Source organism: Meriones unguiculatus, chromosome 2 (genome assembly GCF_030254825.1).
Source record: "Meriones unguiculatus strain TT.TT164.6M chromosome 2, Bangor_MerUng_6.1, whole genome shotgun sequence".
Classification (NCBI taxonomy): Eukaryota; Metazoa; Chordata; class Mammalia; order Rodentia; family Muridae; genus Meriones; species Meriones unguiculatus.
In genome coordinates, this window is record NC_083350.1 from 139,285,342 (window position 1) to 139,307,971 (window position 22,630).

General features: G+C 38.0%; 1 protein-coding gene across 9 annotated transcripts in view; it reads left to right on the forward strand.

The window, feature by feature from the left end:
• The window catches only part of Mecom (MDS1 and EVI1 complex locus), a 546,004-nt gene that overhangs the window by 517,950 nt on the left and 5,424 nt on the right, over positions 1-22,630 (forward strand). For 6 of the 9 annotated variants that reach the window (XM_060378178.1, XM_060378183.1, XM_060378180.1 and 3 more), the window contains 7 exons: positions 799-886; positions 5,462-5,488; positions 10,419-10,585; positions 11,630-11,707; positions 14,802-14,971; positions 18,272-18,416; positions 21,891-22,127. In XM_060378178.1, the coding sequence (XP_060234161.1) occupies positions 799-886; positions 5,462-5,488; positions 10,419-10,585; positions 11,630-11,707; positions 14,802-14,971; positions 18,272-18,416; positions 21,891-22,127 (912 nt within the window). The remainder of the gene's footprint in view (positions 1-798; positions 887-5,461; positions 5,489-10,418; positions 10,586-11,629; positions 11,708-14,801; positions 14,972-18,271; positions 18,417-21,890; positions 22,128-22,630) is intronic. The other 3 variants (XM_060378181.1, XM_060378182.1, XM_060378185.1) reach the window with 1 other exon arrangement.

The window sequence follows — 22,630 nt, forward strand, 5'->3', positions numbered from 1 at the left end:
CCTTTACTTCCTAAGCCCTCCTTTCATTTTCCACATGCTCCCTATGTCTGGCTTTCAATTATAGTTTAAAAGTGGACTTACTTAAAAGCGCTTAAAAGATAATTGCCAGGAGCTAGTAAAAATTAATTCATCTTATTTCTCTTCTCTCTATGCCTAACTGCGAATAGGATGAGGAGCATATTTAGTTTTTCTTTTTCTTTTTTCTTTCCCCAAACCTACTTCCCACCTCCCCTTGAAGGAGAGAATATTTGTATATTTATATAGCTATGAGATCACACATAACTTGCATATAAGTATATAAAGCTGAGCAGGTGTTGAGCATTTGCAATGGTGGCTCCTTACCTTTGAGGATCCTTTACACCCAATGGTAGATTTGGGATAACTAGTGTGGATGTTTAGGATGTTTTTTTTTTTTTTGTTAGAAAATGAATTAAATTAAATTAACCCTCTTTTCACCAACCATTTCAAACTCTCCAAGCATTCTTGTTCCATCTGAATTACCAGAATCCGAAGTCGTAGGGACACCTGTAACTTAGTGACTTGGAGGTTTCAAACTCCTTTGCCACCTCAGTCATTGAGTAGGATTTTTCCATTATGAATTGGACTTTCTTTCCTTAAGCAACTTCTTAAGGACTTCTTTCCTAGAAGGGACTGATGTATCCTTCCCCAGCAGACGTCTTCTTGGAACTGGGTCCCCAAGAAAACTTCCATTGGCTTTGCTCTGTTGAATGACAGCCGCTGGGCTGTGATTGTGTCTCTAGACTGACTCACCTCCCAAATCTAATTTTAACTTTTCAGAGTAGAGAAAAGAAAGCTAACAGACCCGCTTGAAGCTTTGAAAGAAAAATACTTGAGACCTTCTCCAGGATTCTTGTTTCACCCACAAGTAAGTATTTTGGATTTGAGATTTCAAGCTTGTAAACTAACTTGTTGATCCCAAGAAGCAGGTGCAATGCAATGAAAGAAACTTTAAGAACACTAGGATTTCCTATGACGCTGCCGTGGAAGAACACAGGAAATTCTAGCAGGAGTAAAACCCAAGCTTTTTTTTTTAAAGAAAAAGTCATCAACATATCTGTAAAAATAACATAGTTTGGGTGTTAAATTACTATGTGCCTTAACCATTTATTGAGCCGAAGTACATGCTGGAGTGAGTAGAACTCAGCTAAGGAAATAAATATTGAAGCTGTCTTTTGTGTTTAAAGTTTCCTCATACAAAGATATGGATCACACTGGAACTCGTCTCAGCCTCATGAAGGTCACTCTTGTCCTTTTAGTGCTTAGATAAAAACAGGAAATGAGTCTACCTGACAAGTTGTTACCATAGAGGGTGAAGGAATTTATCTAGACACCACTGGGCATTCCAGCGAAGGTCTGTAATTGCACAAGAATTCACCACAATACACAGAGCTATTTACTGAATGGAGTCAGGCCCATTTATCAAAATACATACAGTTTCTCTTTGCAAGGGGGCATAGTGAACAGTGCTATCTTGCTGCTTTATCTCTGCATTGTCATTCATTTAATTAGTTTTTAAAACTTGCTTACATATTAATCCATAGCAACAGAATTGTATTGAGAGTGCAAACATGTCTGGCATCTGCTTATTGAACTCACATTTCATTTTGTTTTATGTTTCAATGATGCAAGCTCTCGTCTTTAAAGATACCAAAGCTTTCAGGAAAATGCCTTATAATTTAGTAAGGAAATTTGCTCTGATGTGTGTCAAAACCACAAAAGATAGTCCTCCTATTAAGCTAGTGAAAATTTCTCCAGTTTATGTAGTAAATACATTAACTTGTCTTGAGATAGGAATCTTCCCTTTTCTCTTATATCCTCACTTTTTCAATTATCTTCTGTAATACCCAAACAAGAGTGAGAGCAGAAAAAGAAACATCTCTTTTAGTTATTATATATAAAAACTTGTATTTGTTCCAAAATTCTCACTCTAATCTAAATTGAGAAAATGTATGCTTAGGTATCCAAAGTTTCAGAAACATTCTGCCATGGATTTTATGTAGGAAGGCTAAGCAATGATACTGTTTACATAACCCCTTCATGGAAAAGACCCAAATGCTGAAGCAGTAAATGTTTATCAGTAAATATTTGATATTTATACTGACCTAAATAACCCTTGCAAGGGTTCACAGCCTAATAAGCTGGAATACAATATTCCCGGTGTTTCAGATAATGGATAAAAATACAACTCTCTTGATATTTTCTTTCCTAATTATAAATAAAAGGATACATGAGTCTATATTATTATATACATTCAATAGTAGCAATCAGATTGCTTGCATATTTTAATAATATAAAAATTCTAGTAATTAAACACTACAAAATTCAGTGCTATATGTCATAATATAATGAAGAAAAACAGGACTTGGATTTAGTGTCTTTGAGCAATTTGTTCTATCTGGCTGTTAGTTTTCTTTTCTTTCTTTTTTTTTTTTTTTCCCAACAAAAACTCTCTGGAAGTGTTGAATTGAAGGTGCCCGTGGCCTCTAAAGACAATGGTTAGCCTAGGTAAATGTGTCACTTAATAAAATGAGTTCATTTACCAATTGTGCAATTTACACAATTGCAGGTGTATAAGCCTGTGTTATATATATAGGGAATTCATGTATATTTAGTAATATAATATTAAGGAATGTGTTATAGTTTAATATTCTCAAAGGTCACAAAGAGTAAGAGATAAGGGATGTGCCCAGTGCTCAGGGCAGATGACCCCTCCTGCAGACCCTCTCAGGAATGCTGTGGGAACACAGGAGGAGTATATTTCATTCCCACCCACAATGTCAGGTCTTGGTGTGCAGACTGCCTGTTGCTACGCGTTGTTGTTAGGACCAAGGAATGACGACAAAAATTTGCAGTGCCTAGTCCGTCCCAGAGCCTATCAATCAGAGTGGATGCCTGCCATTCTGGAGCAGGTCTCTGAGTAATGCCAACAGTGAAGGTGGTGGGCAGTGGGCTATCACAAGGGACTCTGGAGGAGGAGAGGAGGCAGGTAATAATTCAGGGTGCTTAATTCGCAAGCTATTCCCAAACTACTGAGGGTGTGTGGTGTTGTTTAAAGGGCTGTTCCAGCAGTTTTTGTAAGCAACACTTAGTGAGTAAATTCCTGGGCTACACACGGGAGAAGCTCAGCTCTTCCTTGTTTATTGGAGACAATAAACAAGAAATTCTGTTCTTTCAGGAAACTTGCTCATGTCCCAAATGTTTTGTTTTGTCTTGATTTTGGAGTCTATCAATTCCATTCTAACCTTAATAATAAAATCAGAGATTTGGGATTCGGAGTGACTGCAGCACAAGGTGTTCTTATTACTTAGAGTTAGCAAAAGTGTTTTGGATTGGAGGAAGATTGTTTACCTCTTCATGTATAATAGGAGAACCATGGCCTTGCAAGGTAACTGCAAGTTGCAAGGTTTACAGAGAGGGTGTGTTTGGTACTGTGCCTGCTCCCTGAAAGAACTGAATGGAGGCTCTTCTGAATGAATGCACATGGATCCCGTGGGGAGTACGAAGTCACTGTAGTGAGCTTCTCAGGCCCTGATTTTACTTTCTAAGCCATGGTTTCCCCATGTACCTGGGGCTTTTTGGAAAGATGGTTATTGTGCATGGCCTTACTGTGTAGATGTCATAAGCCAACACAGAAGGACTAGCCCCTGGTATCCGGAATTTTCATGATCTTACAGCTAAATAAGAAGTTGGGTAAGACCATTCGGTTCTTTACTTACCATTGAAAGTATAGAAGCCCATGCAGAAGTTGCTGACAGTCACTGTCTGTTTCTCAGACTCTCCACACAACAGAGAGGACATCATAGTCTCATTGCTTTAGAAAATTGTAAACACATATGTCAAGTGTGAGTAGTGCCATGGCATGGCATGGAGAAGCCTAGTTTTACATCTTTTAAAACAAAGTCCCTTTACCTAACTCAAACTCTAGACAGTAATAAGTGAACAAGTCAATAGATACTTATGAAATTTTACTGAAAGACTGTTAGGCTATCTTACTGCTTATAGGATTACGATGTTTTAAATTATATCAAAGTATTTAGAATATGCACCCTCACATATGTCCAAATTAAGAGATAAATCCTTAGAGTCTGAGTTTCCACATTCACTCCTTTAAGAAGCAATTCTTGCTATCAGGCCATTAGAAGACTTCGGCTTTCATTTCTTTTCATCAGATACATAAGTTAGTTGACTAAAGGGAGTAACGAGCACTGTATAAATGCTCCATACACAGTTGAAAATTGTCCATGGTACTGTAGCTTAAATTATAGTATTGAAAAAGAAAGGATGGTCACAAATAGGTGGAGAGAAAGAGCCACCGGGTGATATCACAGACTGTCTAGTTCCTTGGTTACTAGTCAGGCCATTTCACAGTCACATGAAGGTTCATTTGAACTGAAGTAAAAACCATTGGCGAATAAACTGCTGTAAAAGTGGCTATTATCCATGGTTCGAGTTTTCTCCACTTTTTATGTTATTCTTCATTATATTATACTTCATGTATTATACTTCATTATTGACACATTTTGTTTCCATATTTTGACCTTTTAAATCTATATCAAAGACCTTTTACTGAAGTGCTCTCTTTCATTCACTTCCCTACATTGTTGGCGTATGCTTTTGCTACATTCTGAGGAGCTGAGAATAAGTTAAACATATTCCAAGTTATCACTCACATACTGTTGTAGAAACCAAACACGTCTTTTGCCATTCACATTCTGTTTTGCTTCTAACAAGTCTTTCCTCTAGTCACATTTCTTACTTGTCACAGCACTTGTGGAAGCATGCAACGTATTTCCTAACAAAGTGATATTTTCAACCTTTGGAAGAGTTTCTAAACCATGGAGGATTTCCCTGAAGACTGTGGCCATAATTGTCACATAAATAACTTTAGCATTTTTTATTCCTTCCTCCATATTACTGTATTCTGAGTACCAATAACACAAGTTCCTTACTGCTGAGCATGGAATTCCCAACAACATTATCTTTTGTTATGGAATTATTCCCGTTTTAGTAAATGCCATACTTTCCTTACTATTGACATGATAGAGATCCAACAGCTTAGATTATGACAGGAAATTGCTTGATGTGTAGAAATGAAAGCAGAACTTGGGACCATAGTTTTGCAGTGAATAATAGATAAGAAGGATGCTCTGCCTGATTATGGATTCTGTAGCTCACAGTAGGTAGTTTTCTTAGAGTGATGGTCATTCTGGTTTCTAACCAAACTTAATTCTATGATTAATTTTAATAAATAGAGGAAACTCACCAGTGCTATACATAGGTTTAATTTTCATTTCTAGAACTTTTTACTCAAGATAAAAGTTACATGAGAAGTAAAAATTAGCAGGTTAATATTAATGCTCATTTCTGAAAGGATAGATAGATTGTAGTAAAGATCCAACACAGAAGTAATTTTCTGTTTCTGTTTCAATTTTGCTACCAGTTCCCACTACCTGACCAGAGAACGTGGGTAAGTTCCTTACATTTTTGACTAAAGTAATGTAGCATTAAAAAGAGAAGAACTTAAAAAAAAAAAAAGAAAGTCATGATAATGGATAGACACAAGCTATCAATGATGGTGACAACATGCTACTGATGAAGGTTACTGAAATGAAAAAGATGAATGTTCATTCAAAAAAAAGTAAAGATTGTTTTGTAATAGAAAAAAAAAAAAAAAAAAAAAGAGAAGAACTTGATCTGAATGCTGAGAAAACAAGAGTCTGGAGCTGTCCATAAGTTCTGAGTGGAGCACCCGGGTTTCCTGCTCTTCCAGCAGCAGAATGTTCTCAGTAGAACAGGCCCTTTAGGAAGCTGACTCACAGAGCGATTTTATTTGATAAATCACACTCATTCCTCATAATTATGCTTTGATATGCGTGTCCTTGTACAGACTTTATGTGGAAAGTTTTGAAATGAATCTTTAAGTAGAAGCCATTATTATTTGGGGACACCATATCACAGATATTTTGGATAAAACCTCATGCAATGTAAAACCTTGCATGTAAACACTCAGTGTAAAACCTAAACTTGTATTTAAACATAGGCTCACCCTGGAATTCCAGTTCCTCTCTCTCAAGGCAGAATTTCCCCCTGCTGTTTGGAGACAGATATAAAACTGTAAACTTTTGTACCTAAGTACTGATTGGGCTCCTCAGAATTAGAACTCATTCCTGTAACTTTTTGTTACAATGTATAAGTAAATCTGACTGCAGTTCATGAAGCAAGGGTTAAGTTTATTTCTTTTATACAGAAAGATATGCATGGAAAGAGAATCCTCATTTTATGTTTTACCCCCAAATAGAACTTGGTAGATGGGAATCATGTGTATTTCAAACTTCTTTTAAGTCATCATGTATTTACATCATCCAAATGACTTGTTTCATAGTCTGGGCGCCCTGAAGTCACACTTGTCTCCATGTAAACTTAATTAGATAGAATGTGTTAGCAGTTATTTATTTCCTTTGTCTGATGTTAAGTATTCTTTACCAGGAGTTCCTCCATTTTCTCTGTTCTGGAATAAGTGATAAGTTGTGAATTGTCTCCCTGTTGATGAACATCTAAGGATTAATTTCATGTATTTAAAAAGCATAAAAATATATATTGAAGTGAAGGGAAAGCATGATAGAGGAAAGGAGAGTCATTGAGAAAGTATGTAGGCCACTACTCTTTTTGTGCTAAGCTGAACAACCAGTGGGGGTTTCCTTGGAATATCCTGACTTGCATTTTCAGGATTCATCCTCTTGTCTGCTCCAGCACAGGTCTGGTCTGAGCTTCACTTCTCTGTTTTCTTATTTTTCCTAAGGTGCAGTGTGACTTGACACTTGCTACATTGTTTCCTGGTTGAAGCTTATAATGTTGATTCTTATACTTAAGACTAACCAAGCCAATTCAGAGCCTCTGCTATATTCCCTTTCTGTATTACCACTACAATGGCTGGAAATACTCCCTTCCATAGTCAGTTCTCAAGGCTGCAACTTACACGTGTGTTATAAGATAGATAGTTGGATAAATACTGAAGATACAGGCTTATAATTCTTGATGGCAAATAAAATCTCAGTGATTTTGTAATTGTGACTGTTGAACTTGATCCATGAAGTGAGATAAACATAAAATATGAGTATTTACTTCTCCCTCAAATGACCATGGTTTTGAGGTTTCTCAAGTTTATCAAGTGAACAAATCTAGAAAACTACTGACTCCACAAACTTTCCCATCCTGTTATTTATGGATAGCTAGTTATTTTATGATAAAGCCATCTGTAATCTAATTGGGAATCATTAGTCCACATAATTCATGGTGTGCTTGGACAGACTTATTATTACACATAATCAGGTTGTCGCTTTAATAGTTTTGATGAGAAAGTTTTTCAGGTTCTCAGTTATTAGCACTCAGGTAATAAAAATTAAGCTAACTACTAATTAGTATGTTGGGGATATCTTGTCTTCAGAGATTTTTTTAAAAAAAAATTATTTACTCTATTTGACTAGAGACATAGCTACATTTTGAGCTAGGGAATTGTTTCTAAATAGTTTGCGTCAGTATAAAGTTAATAGCCTCTTGGGGACTGGAAGGGAGAGAAATAACTTCCTTCTCCAGACATCTGGCTGTAGATACTATCAACAACTATAATATATATGCAAATAAAAGTTACTCCTCCATTGGAAAAAACCTGTCATTTGCTGATCTTAGATTAGTCAAAGATATTAATGGCTCATATGGCAATATACTATAAAAATATACAGTGGGTATTTTCTCTCCTTTAGTTTCACTGAATTTTTATTCATTATATTACAGTTTTCTTTTATTGGATTTTTCCTAATTAAATAATATAAATTACATCTAAGCATATTCTAGTAATCACTCCCATTTTATTTTGACTTTTAAAAATACCAAGTCTCTGGGCCTAGGTGTGCACTCCCTTAATCCTAGCACTCAGGGAGGCAGAAGTAGGTGGACTTCTATGAGTTTGAGGCCAGCTTGGTCTTCCAAGCAACTTCCAGGACAGCCAAGGCTACACAGAGAAAACATGTCTCAAAAGCAAACAAATAAACAAACAACCCAGAAAAACAAACCTCAAACAAAACCAATCAGACTTTAAAATGAATATCATAATCTATTATTTCTGTGTAAGATATGTTTTTATCTAGAGGAACATCATGAGTTAGACCATATAGAAGGAGAAAGCTGTTTTGACCCATATATTAAGTCACTTAATAACAATCTAAGTATGGACTAGATCAGCATTGGTCATAGAATTGCTAGAGTATACTTAACACCAGCTAGATGGTGTCTAAATTCTTCTCTCTGTTCAAACAGGGACATTTGGTCATTCTATCTAAGAGAAAGTGGTATAAGAACAAATCTCAAGAAGAGAAAAAGAAGAATGTAATGAAGGCTTTTATGTCTCGTCACTGAGATCTAGCGGAGCAGTCTGTGTGTGTGTATGGTTATGTGTTCATGTGTGTATGTGTGTGTGCGCATGCATATGTGTGGGTATATGTGTTTATATGTGTATATATGAGTGTGTATGTATGAATGTGCATGCATATGCATTTGTTTACATGTGTGTTTAATTCTTACAGCTATCCTTAGCTCAGTTTCCATAGTCTTGTTTCCCTTTCGCCATCCCAACTTTATCCTCTTTTCATTTGACACCAGAAGTCAAAGCTGGGTATGGCTTTTAAGGGAAGTACTTGAGTAACGTCAGTTCTTTTTTTCCTACTGTCTTTGAGGATGTCATATCATTATGTGGCTGTTGAGCCCATATTTTTTCTCATTTCTTGATGGTTTTCCCAAGTTGAAACTGTTGGAGGTGAAGTAAGCACACTGATCTTTCTTCAAAAGGATCTAGCCATTAGCAGCTCCTAAAGCAAGACACATTTCTCAACAGCCAATTGCTCTCAAATAACTCAAAGGACTTGCAGTTTCTGTGAGCTGGAGATGAAAGCTGAGACTAATAACAGTCCTGAGTAAGCTGCATTCCATAAAAGAGGAAAAGTGTTTCTACAAGATACATTGCTGCTGGAATCTGAGTGTGAGCAAGATCGACATTCAAATTACTTAAATTTACTTGATAGGGAAACATTACCCAAATGTTAAATGTACATAAATAAAATATTTATGACCACCACCCATTCGCCTACTGCCCTGCCCTCTAAATGCATGAGAACACTGTGACCCTTCCCCTTGCTTGTTACTGCTTGTCAGATTGGAGAACAGAGGCTATTTTTCACAGAAATAATTTATTCCATGGTAGATAGATTATCAAAATGATTTTCTGCACAGAACAATTAGAAGGAATAAATGCAAATAAAATAGCATCACAAACTACTTGTGAACTGATTTTTAATAAGTAAAGTGAACCTGCTAACATTGGCTGGAAGGGGGTGATGACTGTGTTCGTCAGGGACAGACTTTACGGCAACCTCTCTGAGCCGCGTCATCATTCCATATCTTTGCCCTGTGATCAGTATGTGTCAAAATCCTTCATAGTGACAAATGTGCTGTCCACTTGCATCTGTGGAGAATGTTTTAGCAGCTGAGTGATTATGAATCAAACCCTTGAGCTTAGAGCCCTTACCGCCTCCCAATGCGTTCACATTTGTCGTCTGACAAGTAAATGTATCTTGACTTTCCTCTGAGATTTTTTTTTATGTGCTGTGTTTGATGAAAGGCATTTGGCAAATTGGCAGTGGTGCCCTGTACGTTGCAATTTGTAGCTAGCATTAGGAGTCCAGGCAAGAAATGAGAGGGCAGGTTCCAGGGTGAAGAGTAAAGAACGAGAGCTAACTAGACTATGAATAGTCATTTGAAGAATTAAACATATACTATTTGTGAGAAGAAAATCATGTTGGAGATTTTGGCTTTAGGTAATCAAGTTCGTGGCATTCTGACTTTGTATGCATCTAGAAAAGGCACACATTGTTGCTCTTCCTTTGGAGCAAGACAGGCAGGATTTCCTTTTTAACTTGATCTTGTAAAAGCATGTCCCTATGTCTTGATGTTGCGTTAGGAAAATGGGGCACCATCACTCTTATATTCTTAATTACTTAGGCATGGTGATAGAACCTTTCTCTAAAATTATCCTTTTCTCATTCTTATCCATGGCCTGGTGCTCTCAATTAGCTAAAAACCCGATTTGGTTTTATTATCTCTTTAGGGATATTCCACTACTCAAATCATATTACCATGATGTGGCCTAGCCAGGGTACTGTGGGAGAAGTCCACCTACCCTTGTTTCTCAAATCCATCAATGAGCACTGAAACCCTACAGTCTCTTTCAGAACCTGTTGCCTGTAGAAGATTTGAAGTCCTCCTGTGGATTATGCTCTTGGTTAGCAAGAGATCATTGCAGAAGCAAAGATGTCAAACCCCTCAAGGTCTCTGTCTGTTCCTTTCAGATGTCAGCTATTGAGAACATGGCAGAGAAGTTAGAAAGCTTCAGTGCTCTGAAGCCTGAGGCCAGTGAGCTCCTGCAGTCTGTGCCTTCCATGTTCAGCTTCAGAGCGCCTCCCAACACTCTGCCTGAGAACCTGCTGCGGAAGGGAAAAGAACGTTACACCTGCAGGTACGCGAGCCAGCGGGCCCCGGGAATCTCCCCTTTGTTTCCAAACAGCGTGTTGCTTCTTTCACAAATTATTTTTAATTGGATGCCCAGTAGCAGCCATGATGGACTTAAGGTGCTTCAGAATGCTTTATATTTAGGGATAGATAAAAAATAGTGGCTTAAAAAGAGTTTTTGCACTAGACCATTCGGTTGTGATATATGGAAATGGCCCAGATACCATCTACTTGTCTCACTTTGATAGTTATGAATTTTTCTTTCACAGTTATTTTCATGCAAACATAGAATACTGCTAACTTCAAGCATATATTTATTAATTGTCATAGCCCTAATTTTGAATAAAGCTATTCACGATGGACATATGAGGTCCTTAAGTGAGAAAACTGGTTAGCAAATTTCTTGGTACTCATTGGTGAAAAAGCAAAGGCTCTTTTATGCGTTTCCTGTATTTCCTAATAAGTTGTGCTTAATGATTTCTCCATTTGTTTCAGAAATTTGTGCTATCTTAATTCAAGTATATCAATTTCTCTACTCTTCAAGACAAAGTGTTCCTTTCTTTTCAGAAAAATTTCTGTGGAAATACCTTACTGATTGAAGTCTTAGGGTCATGTCTGGTCTGATTCCACTCATTGATGCCACTGTTTCTAAATTGTAAAATGAGCTGAAAACTGTGAAATATATTTACATCAACCCAGCATCCTAAAACTCTTGTCTTTTTTTTTTTTTTTTTTTTTTTATCTCCTTGTCTGATCCAGTTTTGTGACTGTAAAGATATGGAGTTAAGAAACAGACTCATGGGGGTCATCAGGGCTAATGCCTGTTTTCATAAACTACTCACTTATGTGTGAGCAAATTCAACCGGATCTCCTAATGCAGCCTTGATTTGTCGGGTTATTTATAGCTTTAGAGTGGCTTTGTTGCAAAGTGTAACTGCCAGAGACTTGTGTTGCATGCAGGATTAATTAGGTCAGGAAATGTGACTACTTTCTGCTGCAGCGGAGTGCTCATCAGTGCTGACTTTCTTTTATGAATATCTTTTCCTTTAAGATACTGTGGCAAGATTTTTCCAAGGTCTGCAAACCTAACACGGCACTTGAGAACCCACACAGGAGAGCAGCCTTACAGGTTTGACGATGCTTTTTCTAAATATCTTGATAAATTCAACGTTCATTAGGTCACAGTGTAGTATGAACTAATTTGTTTCATATTTGAATGTAGACCAAATTTTGAGGCAAAGTAGAAATGCTATCTGTTACTACTCAAACTAGGAATGTCTTTTCTTCATCAAATGAGGCTTCCTAGTTTTCAGTCTGCAAGATCTTGAATATTTTCCAGTAGTGGATATGTATTTAACTTTAGTTCTCACTCTTCTCAATAATCAGTATAATTTAATTGACAAAGATTATGACACTAAAGTTTCTGTCATCTCAGTCCTGGGTGTCAGCTAGGAGTTAACCATCCAAATATATCTGCTTCCTTAGTATGATTAAGTCATCGTCCACAGATCCCAACAGGAGGTATAAGAAACAAACATCTTAAACCTTAGAAGAAGAAAAAAAATGTTTAGATTTAGAAATTCAACAGATAGAGTATTCTAGGAAAAGAGCCAATTCTATCAATAGTTTCTGACTCTGTTAAATGCTAAAATTAATCAAACAATACATTGGCCATATGCAACTATAATATCCTTGCTTACAACACAATGAAAATAGTAACATGGCTATTTTAAAATGTAACACTTTGCCATCAGCATTAGAATCCAAGTTGGGATGCCTTTGAACTCCACAGTAACCTTTACTCATGTGCATGTATATACTTTCCCATACTTACATATAATAAAACATGTAAATCTTAAAAAGAGAGAATGAAAAATTGGGAAGACCTATGCTTATTCAAAGATAATTGAAGAAGGTTTAGGAGAAACACTGGAAATTTGTGTTTTCTTGAATCGACTTTGTTTTCTTAAGGTTTCTATTAATAAGTATCACTTCCACTTTATATGTGACAAAATGGACTTGATATAACAGATCTCCAAGCGATAGATCAATGGGGACTTTTAGGTAACCTCCCCTTTAGAGACTATTCCATCTCCCAGGAATCCTGCTTAAATGAAAAGTTTTCTATAGCCATGTTTGTTATGGTTGTGAATGTTGTCCCAGTTGGCAGCTATGACATCATGCTCCTTTTATTCTGTACTGAATCCAATAGTTTTATTCTGCTTCACATATTTTGTTGTTGTACCTGTGTTGAAAAGTACACACAGTAGAATTCGCATGGCTGGAAATCTCAAATGATTTCTCCGGCTCTTTCATTTTACAATTGGAGGAAAATAAGAAATCAGATCTTGAGATGCTGACTGTGTTCTACGAAGTTTGGTTCCCAGGATGGATTTTTCATTTTGGGCTTTTACCTCATATCAGATTTCAAATTTTTGGGGGGATCTTATTGTTATGAAGGCTCACATTAGGAAATGTATGCATCTTAAGAATTTTTTGAAACTAAGTCTTGATTTGAGCTTAAGTACTAGCTAATACATTGGAATAGAATAAAATTACTATAAGATTTAGAGCACTTGCTTCTTTATTTAAGATGTTAGCAGAAAATAGAATCATATAAATATGAGCTGACCATGGGTATAAATATCCATATTGGTTGACTTTCTTCAGATCTGAGAGGGTGACTAGATTTGGAAAAGACCTTTTTACACAGGCAGAAAAGTGGGAGCATGTGCCATCCCAACTCTCTCCATCATGATTCATGTAGACAGCGTCATGAGCAGGACTTTTCAGATACTTGATGAGAGTAAGCATTTTCTCTGTCAGGCTCCTGGGTTTGTGCTGCTTAGTGTAAGAGTTTGTGCTCAATGCCCCATACTTCCCACCGCACTGTGCCTCTGCGATGAAAGTATTGCAGGAAAAAACATTCTTCCACATGTATTTTTTCTACAGTGACAACAAAATAGAACAACTCCTATCATAATGAACGTTCACTAAGTTGTTATTACTGTTATAAGCCAGAAATGTTGGTGAGCATCATGACACAAAAGTCGTTCTCTGCACTGAGAAGCAGGAGAGTGACTCTTTATACACAGAAGAACAACTAAAGGGTTTTCTGGCCTCGAAGCTGAACACATTTATTTGGACGCCATTCAGAAAAGCCAGGCTTTCTCCTTTCGAGTAACACACACATGCACACCCACATGGCACATGCACACGCGCGCACACAGATACACAGACACACACACAGACAGACACACAGACACACACACAGACACACACACACACAGACACACACACACATACACACACACACACACACACACACAGAAAGACAGAGAGAGGTCTCACAAATACATGATAGAGCCTCCCTTCAATTGCTGCGAAGCGACTCCATCAATTGCAGAAACACTTCATTCTCCCAGAAAAGACCTGGGGTATGTTCTGTCTCTAAGTTGTACATTTTTTATTTTATGGACAAAGGAAAAAATGTAAAATGACTTATGATTTTTAATAATATCAAATGCAGAAACAGTTAACTAAACCACAACGAGCCATTTCCAAGGAAACGGACCTTGTTCAGATATGGCAGACTTTTTAATAGACCTCAAAATGGAAAGCTGGGAGAAGCTGAGAGCAGGGTGTTAGTGAAGACCTTTGCTTTCATCCAGGAGGACTTAGCGGCACCATAACTTACTTTTGTAATAGTTTAAAGATGAAGGGAAAATCTTGGTGTTGCTACAGGTTAAGAAAAATTACTCTTTGGTACCAAAACAATTTTTCTTTACATTGCTTTGGTTTAAAATTTGTGGAGTATTTAGTACCACTTTGGAGAAAATGATGGTGTTTTCTTTATGGTTAATGTGAAGAAAGGTAAATATAGTAAGAAATTGGTTAGAGTTTTAACATTAATTTAGTTAAGTATTTAATTGTGTTGCATTAACAGAGCATAAGGCAATGCTATGACTTCTCTATGTACTTAGTTTAGTGAAATTTATTTAAAATATTGGAACTCAGTATTCTAATAAATTAGAGAGCAATGAGATGAAGATCTAACACCCCAAACAAATGAGCACCCCAAACAAAACAAGTCTCCTGGAATTGTGATCTTCCTATATAAATTACTATTCCTATGCGAAGTGTTATTTTAGCTTTCGGGTCCACAAGCCTTGTGAAATATCTTCCAATGTGTTTGCGAAACGGTGCCTGTATTTACTTTCCAGATGCAAATACTGTGACAGATCATTCAGCATTTCCTCCAACCTGCAGCGACATGTCCGCAACATCCACAACAAGGAGAAACCGTTTAAGTGTCACTTATGTGACCGATGTTTTGGTCAACAAACCAATCTTGACAGACACCTAAAGAAACATGAGAATGGAAACATGTCTGGTGGGTGCTCGGTGGTGTCATGGGGAAAAGATGACTTATGTTTTGTGTTGTGTAATATAAGTGTGCTCTTTCGTCTTCCGTTCCATTTTGACACTAAAATCTGATTACTCTGGAAGTTCATACCACATTACCCTTGGGTTTTCAAAACACATGAATGAGGCAATCACTGGTGAACGTGCATGTGAGACTCTGTGGTCTTGTTTAGGTTATATTTCCATCCAGCTGGATTTATCTCAACGGGCAATCTCAAGCAAAGACAGCCTTGACCTAGACTCTGTACAGATATATGAGTCAGAATTTCCTAAACTGCAAAGAGTTCTCTTTCCATCTATTCTCAGAATATGTATTGTTAAGTATGGCAAACCCCCGTCCATATTAACCTAGGAATCAGGGTCTCTACGATAATTTTTATGTAAGACTAGGGAAGTGAACATGATCATCAGGTCAACATACAAAGGATGAACATACCTTCCATTTTTTGTTCTATATTCTTATCTAAAATTCAGTAACCAGCAACCTCACCCCAGCCCCCAGTTTTCCTTGATTTCGAACCTTACAACATGTATTTAACAGAAAAGATCCGAGATCCTTTCTTTGTCTTTGAAAGTTAGATAATCTGCCAAGAGCTAACATTTGTCTGCTGGTGTATATTATGTACTTAGACCATGTGCAACTGTTTTTGAAGAGTCAAGGAACTGGGTTGGGAGGATGGTGAGTGAATACTGAATCCCAGAAAGGGGATTTAGGGAAGGAAAAAGAAATCATTTTATTTGAGTAAATTATTTTGTTGATTCTTTTCAGCTGTAATCAACATTGTGTGTGATCTTGAATGGTAACAATGTATACTATTTATCTCCCTCAAAGGCAGAAATCTAATCCTAGTTTTTTGTTTTGTTTTGTTTTGTTATTATTATTAATTACAATTTGTTCACTTTGTATCTTGGCTGTAGCTCCCTCCCTCAACTCCTCCTCATCCCACCCACCCTCCCTCTTTCCCCTGTGCCCCTCCCCTAGTCACTGATAGGGGAGTCCTCCTCCACTACTATCTGACCCTAGCCTATCAAGTCTCATCAAAACTGGACCGTCTTTCTCTGTGGCCTAGTAAGGCCACTTGGCCAGGGGAGGTGATCAAAGAGCAGGCAATGGAGTCCATGCCAGAAACTGCCCAGGTCTTCTTACTAGGGAACCCTCATGGAGACTGAGCTACACATGGGCTACATCTGTGCAAGGGCTCCAGGTCCTCTCCATGTATGCTCCTTGGTTGATTCATCAGTCTCTGCAGGCCCCCCTGAGGCCAGATTTTAGGCTCTGTTCGTCTCCTTGTGGAGCTCCTGTCCCCTCCAGGTCTTTCTGTCTCCTCCTTCTTCCCCTATAAGATTCCCTGCACTCTGCCCAATGTTTGGCTATGAGTCTCAGCATCTGCTTTGATAACCTGCTGGGTAGAGTCTTTAAGAGGTCCTCTGTCTTCCACCTTCCCGATGGTGAGTGCTCTCTGTCACGAACAACTCCACATTTGGCTAAGGCCAAGGATCTGGCTTGCTTCCATGTATGTGGACCTATCTGCATTGCCCACGTGGCATGCTGAGGTTGGCTACCCAGAGGCTATTTAAAGTGGGCTGGCTTTACCCAGGGTCAGATGATTGTTCAAGATTCCTGAATAAACTGCATTGAAAAAAAAAAAAAAAAAAGAGGTCCTCTGTGGTAGGCTCCTGTCCTCTTCCCTGTCTTCTCCCACTTCCGATGTCTATCATGTTTGCCCTAGCTTTAAACTGTTAGAGTTTAGGTCTAGAAGTCTAGCCCAATGAGGAAAAGTGTCTAAATATTCTATATACAAAATATTCTATATTATCTAATCAATATTTTTTTTCAGAAAAAAGAGAAAGTTACAAAAATGTAAATAGTTGGGGAATCAGGAATATAACTCAATGGTAATGCAGTTACTTGGCTTGAGTTAGGCTCTGAGTTTGATTCCCAATAGTGGAAAAAAAAACTTATCAAAACTCAATTATTGATTTTTAATCAGATAATTTCCTTAAGACAATGGAAAATACTAACCTCTGGTTTTTGCCATATGGATGATAATAAGGTAGTAATGAACTATTAAATTGTAGGTATATTGTGAGAATACATAATACACAAGTACCATGAAGCCTGTGTTTGCGTAAGACATGGCAATATCTTAAGTACCTACACTGGTGAGAATTTATGTAAACTGATACAGGATTGTTGTGACACTGGTGTCATGAATTTAGTTTTACAAGGAAGCTGAGAACCAGCCTATAAAAGGGAGATCCATTATTGGCCTCTTCATGCTATACCAGCCTCTGGGGTGTTTCTGAAACTACTCACAGCTCTTCGTAACAAATCAAGGTATAAAACGCTAGGTGTGGTTTCAGCCTTCATGTCACATACCTTAGTGCAGCAACAATAGACATGTACTGATCACAACCAGGCTGAGTGCAGTGTGTTATGGCAGAACCGGTATATAAGATTTTTACAATTTTTTTTAAAATTTCTTTTATTAATTACAATTTATTCACTTTGTATCCCAGCGGTAGCCTTCTCCCTTATGCCCTCCCAATCTCACTCTCCTTCGCTCTTCTCCCTTTATGCCCCTCCCCTAATCAACTGATAGAGGAGGTCCTCCTCCCCTTCCATCTGACCCTAGCCTATCAGGTCTCATCAGGACTGGCTGCTTTGTCTTCCTCTGTGGCCTGGTAAGGCTGTTCCCCCATCAGGTGGAGGTAATGAAAGAGCCAGCCACTGAGTTCATGTCAGAGACAGTCCCTGTTCCTCTTACTAGGGAACCCACTTGGACACTGAGCTGCCATGGGCTACATCTGTGCAGGGGTTCTAGGTTACCTCCATGCATGGTCCTTGGTTGGAGTATCAGTCTCAGAAAAGACCCCTGTGTCCAGATTTTTTGGTTCTGTTGCTCTCCTTGTGGAGCTCTTGTTCCCTCCAGCTCTTTCTATCTCCCCCTTCTTCACAAGATTTCCTTCACTCTGCTCTTTACTTTATCTTCTTCTATGAATAGAAATACTCCAGTACTCCAGAAAGATAAGAACAAGAGAGTGAGGGAAATGACCACCTTGGCAGGTTATACTTCTTGGTCTTGGTGTCTCAGAATGCTCTTAAGACACTCTCATGAGCATGAGCTGTAAGTTGGATTTGCTAGTCCTCCCATTGGAAAGGACAAGTTCTATGACATAGCGTTGCTCCATCTCATGAGGACTTCAGTTCTGAACACGTTGCCCAATTAGCAGTGACCTTCTCACAAAGGCTCTCTCTCCCACTCAGGTACAGCAACGTCATCGCCTCATTCAGAACTAGAAAGCGCAGGTGCAATCCTGGACGACAAAGAAGATGCTTACTTCACAGAGATACGCAATTTCATTGGGAATAGCAACCATGGTAGCCAGTCTCCTCGGAGCATGGAGGAGAGGTAAGCAGTTCCTGCATACATTTCTACGCTCATGCACCCAGCGCTACAGTTATGGATGATGCTGGTGGCCGGTGTCTGTGTACGTGCGTAGCAGAGTTACATCAACATGTCACACACATGAGTTAATTATTTTTTCTGTATCGTGCGTGTGGTGTGCATGTTTGTATGTTTATAGGTGTACAGGCTCCCAGGCACATGTGTGTACAAGCTGTGGAAGCCTGGGAATGCAATCGGGCACTGTCCCTCATCGTTTCTCCAGCTCATTCTTAAGGTCAGGTTTCTCAATCAAATCTAGAGCTCACTGATCTTGTGAGTTCTGCGGTCAGGCTGTCCCTGGCATCCTTTGTCTCTGTCTTCTGAAGATGGCATTATAGGTAGTCCCTCCCCATGTCTACCCAGCATTAATGTGGGTTTTAGGGTCCTCCAACCCCTTGGTGTTCTTGCTTGGGCAGCAAGTGCTTTAAGTGCTAAACTTTCTCTTCAGCTCCATATTAGTTAATTTAATTTTTAAAATGCCCTTATGAAAGTGACTGCAACTTTATCAGCAAAGGACTGGGGACATCAAAGGTTAATGACTTGCCAGAAGCCATGTAAATAATTGGTGAGGTGTAACCTGGGCTATTTGTTTTGCGGCCCATTTCACTACCAGGCACTTTTGCTTACCTTGGCAGCTAAATAAAATATTTTTAACAAAATTTCAAAAGCCAGAAGGAAAACTCACCATAAGGATTCAACTGCATCACAGGTCATTGTTGGCTATTGCTATATATCATATGATATTAAGAGATCACCCACAAAGCATTTCTTTGTGTGTCTTCCATCTTGTCTGTCTCTCTTGCTATATATCAATATCACTTTGTATATGAAGTACACATTTGATTAGTTCAATATGTTTGCCCAGAAGCTTTTTGAGACCTTTTCAATTAAGATCCAGTTATTCCTTGGGTACTCTCAAACAGGCTGGCGGACATGGCCTTTAGTGGACATGGCTGTTCTTGAGCTAGTGTATCATCAGCATCAAGCACGTTAGTAGAGGAGAAGCTAATTTTGTTGATAATTTCTCATTCATCTGCACTTGGCCATGTGTGTGAAGTTGATGAAATAGTATTTTGCCAAAACTCTCCCTCTGTTTAAATTTCCTTATTATTAAGTGATGACTAAATATCTGGTATTGAAGAACTTTTCCTCTCTGACCATAGCCTTCCTGGAGCCTATTAAATTGGAATATTTTAAATATCATGAACCTAATTAATGAAGATCTCTTACTTCTATACAAAGAAGGGTTATTGTGTCAGTGTCCTTAATTTCCTGTGCTGGTAAAATCCAGGAATATCTTTTTTGGATAGTCCTTCAAGGAAGCACACTTCAGATAATAAGTGTTCTAGCCAGAATGCTGGTAAAAACACAAGCAAATTCTCTTGTTCTTTATTTTATGTAAACGTAGCCAGGGAAAGGAGAGAGAGCAACCCTTGCAGGCATCTAAGAAGTCATAGCATCTCCTAACTGGATATGTTGTTCCCTCCACTTGCCTCTCTGTGTGTGCCTGTATTTTTTAAGTGTGAGTAAGACAAAGCCATTGCTCGGTGGTACAAAATGGAGTCAGTAACAAAAACGATATAGACATTAAAATCAGATTATGTAATACAAATGAGAAATATTGAAGTTACCATCTGAGTTCTGAAAACTCTATTCAAATCTGAGAGTTCAGAACTGGTGGTTTTGAGGCCGCTCAGCTGCAACATCTGGCTTCAACATGTCTAAACACAGAAGTGGAAAGTGGAGTCATTTGACTTTCCCCCTCTCTGCACCTTTCAGGCTACTTTTGATGAATAATTTATCCCTATAAATTGCTATATTTGAAAGCATAATTAACAAATAGGTTTTTTTAATCATATCGGCTTTTGTTGCTTTTGGTTTTCATCCATGAGCTCTTTTGTTCTTTTACTTTCATTTTTTTTTCACTTTTTAAAAAATAATAACAATTTTCATCCATTCAAGCTAGCAAGTTGGCAGTGTATCTGAAAACTAATAGTTTATGTCTGTGAAAAATATGTTTCATCATTCTTTTTTGGTAAGAGAGGTTAAGAGGTTGTATAAAATGTTTAATAATGATGTTACTTTTTCTGGTCAAATGAATTTGTACTTTGTACTTCTGTCATATCCAAGGTTGGTTTATATATGTATCAATTTAATTCTGGAAAACTGAAACATTAAGTTCGACGTATTTCTATATGGGAATTGCTGTGTATCCTTTCTCATCTTACATGAACTGAAAAATCCTTTCATTTCTTGTGAGAGCATGTTTGGCTACACAAAAACTGAAGACTGAGTCTCCAATGCAGTAACTAGACAAAGGGACATGATGACCAAGGATTATGGAGGACACAGGGATTGGAGGCTTGGGTACCTGTGGTGGTTCATGTCTTAACATACTTTCTGAGCCTGATCATTCTCCCTGGCCATGTATGTTTCAAAGGCAGACCCCTCTTTTTAATCACTTATAGCTATGTTATATTTTAGAGTCTTATAATAAAACACATTCAGATTTTATTTATACTGATGATCATTTTGAAAGCCTCAGGGGCTTCGCCTAGCTTCATACATGCCTTCAAATTTCATAGGTGGAATTTGTGTAGTAAGTTACACTTCAGTCATCTTTTTCAGTTCTTGCACATGTAAACAGAAATATTACAAAGGACATTTTAAATTAAAAAATGATCCTTTTGTGTCATTAACTGGGCCTGCTGAGTCATTTCCAAAAGATGTTAGTTCACTTACATTCCTAGTTGATTTACCATTTCTGTGTTTTCTCGGAAAACGAAGAAAACTCTCTCCGTGTTAGACAATTTTGGATCATTTAGAAAGAGTCAAGATAAGTGAGCTCTCAGTAACTACAAGCTGGAGTATTGCATCCAAGTGGAGAATATTAGAAGTGTCACCCAGCAATAGTAAATACTAGTTGCTCCTCAGTAACTCCTTTTACATTGTCTTTGGATTTGTAGATTCGGTGTATGTGTGTGTGTGTGTGTGTGTGTGTGTGTGTGTGCGCGCGCGCGTGTGTGCTGAAGTGATTGCTATCATTGCTCAGGGATATATGTTTTCCAGAAATCAATTACTCTAAATGGTGGGTACTTAAGTGGTAATTACGCACATTATGGAGAGAAAACGTTCATGTGCTTTTATATCGCACACACCATATCATTTATCAGGAATGATAAGAAATCAGACACTGGGGTTGTTTTTCCTGTTCTGCCAGAAGCTGCATTTGTCTTCTGAATAACCATACTATTATTTTTTCTTTGTTTGTGCCTTTGTGAAATTACCTTATTTTTCCAGTGCTGCAATGAGTCATATATAATACACATTTTCTTTTATAAGTATTGAATATTTAAACTATTTTTAGGGAGATGAGTGAGTTGCGTGTTTAAAAATTAGGCCAATAATTGATCCTTTTACTCTTTATGCTTCTGAAAGGATGAATGGCAGTCACTTTAAGGATGAAAAGGCTTTGGCAACCAGCCAAAATTCAGATTTATTGGATGACGAAGAAGTAGAAGATGAGGTGTTGTTGGATGAGGAGGATGAAGACAATGATATTCCTGGGAAACCCAGAAAGGAGCTGGGGGCAACTACTTTAGATGAAGAAATCGCCGAGGATGACTATGAAGAAGCTGGTGCCCTGGAGATAAGCTGTAAGACATCCCCCATGAGGTAAGGGCCTTGCAACTCTGCAAGACAAGCAAGAGAGGTACCACATGTGCTGGACTGTGGTGCAAATTCCTCCTGCCCTGCTCAGCTACTGGAAGAGGGTGTTAGATTACGAGGAATTTGTGAAGTAACAAACCATTGAGTGTTCAGTTTGACCTAGGAAAGGCACACATAGTGCATCAGTTTTACAGAGAGAACAATGAGGTAGCGAGGAACACAATCCACAAGCATATCAAGACACTAGTATCTGGGGAACTCTGGTGACCCCAAGGTAGGAAGGATAAGTGAAGCTTACACACATACTCAATTTTTAGACTCCACATATGAGGTCTCAAGAAAATAGATATTTCATCATGATTGAATCCATTCAATAATCTACTACAGTCATAACTCAGGTATTTAAGATAAACATCACAGATGATAGATTTTTAATTGAAAAAAAAAACAACCAATAGTTAAAGTGAAGAGCTATTATATTTTTTGTGATGATAAAGTATCCTGACTGA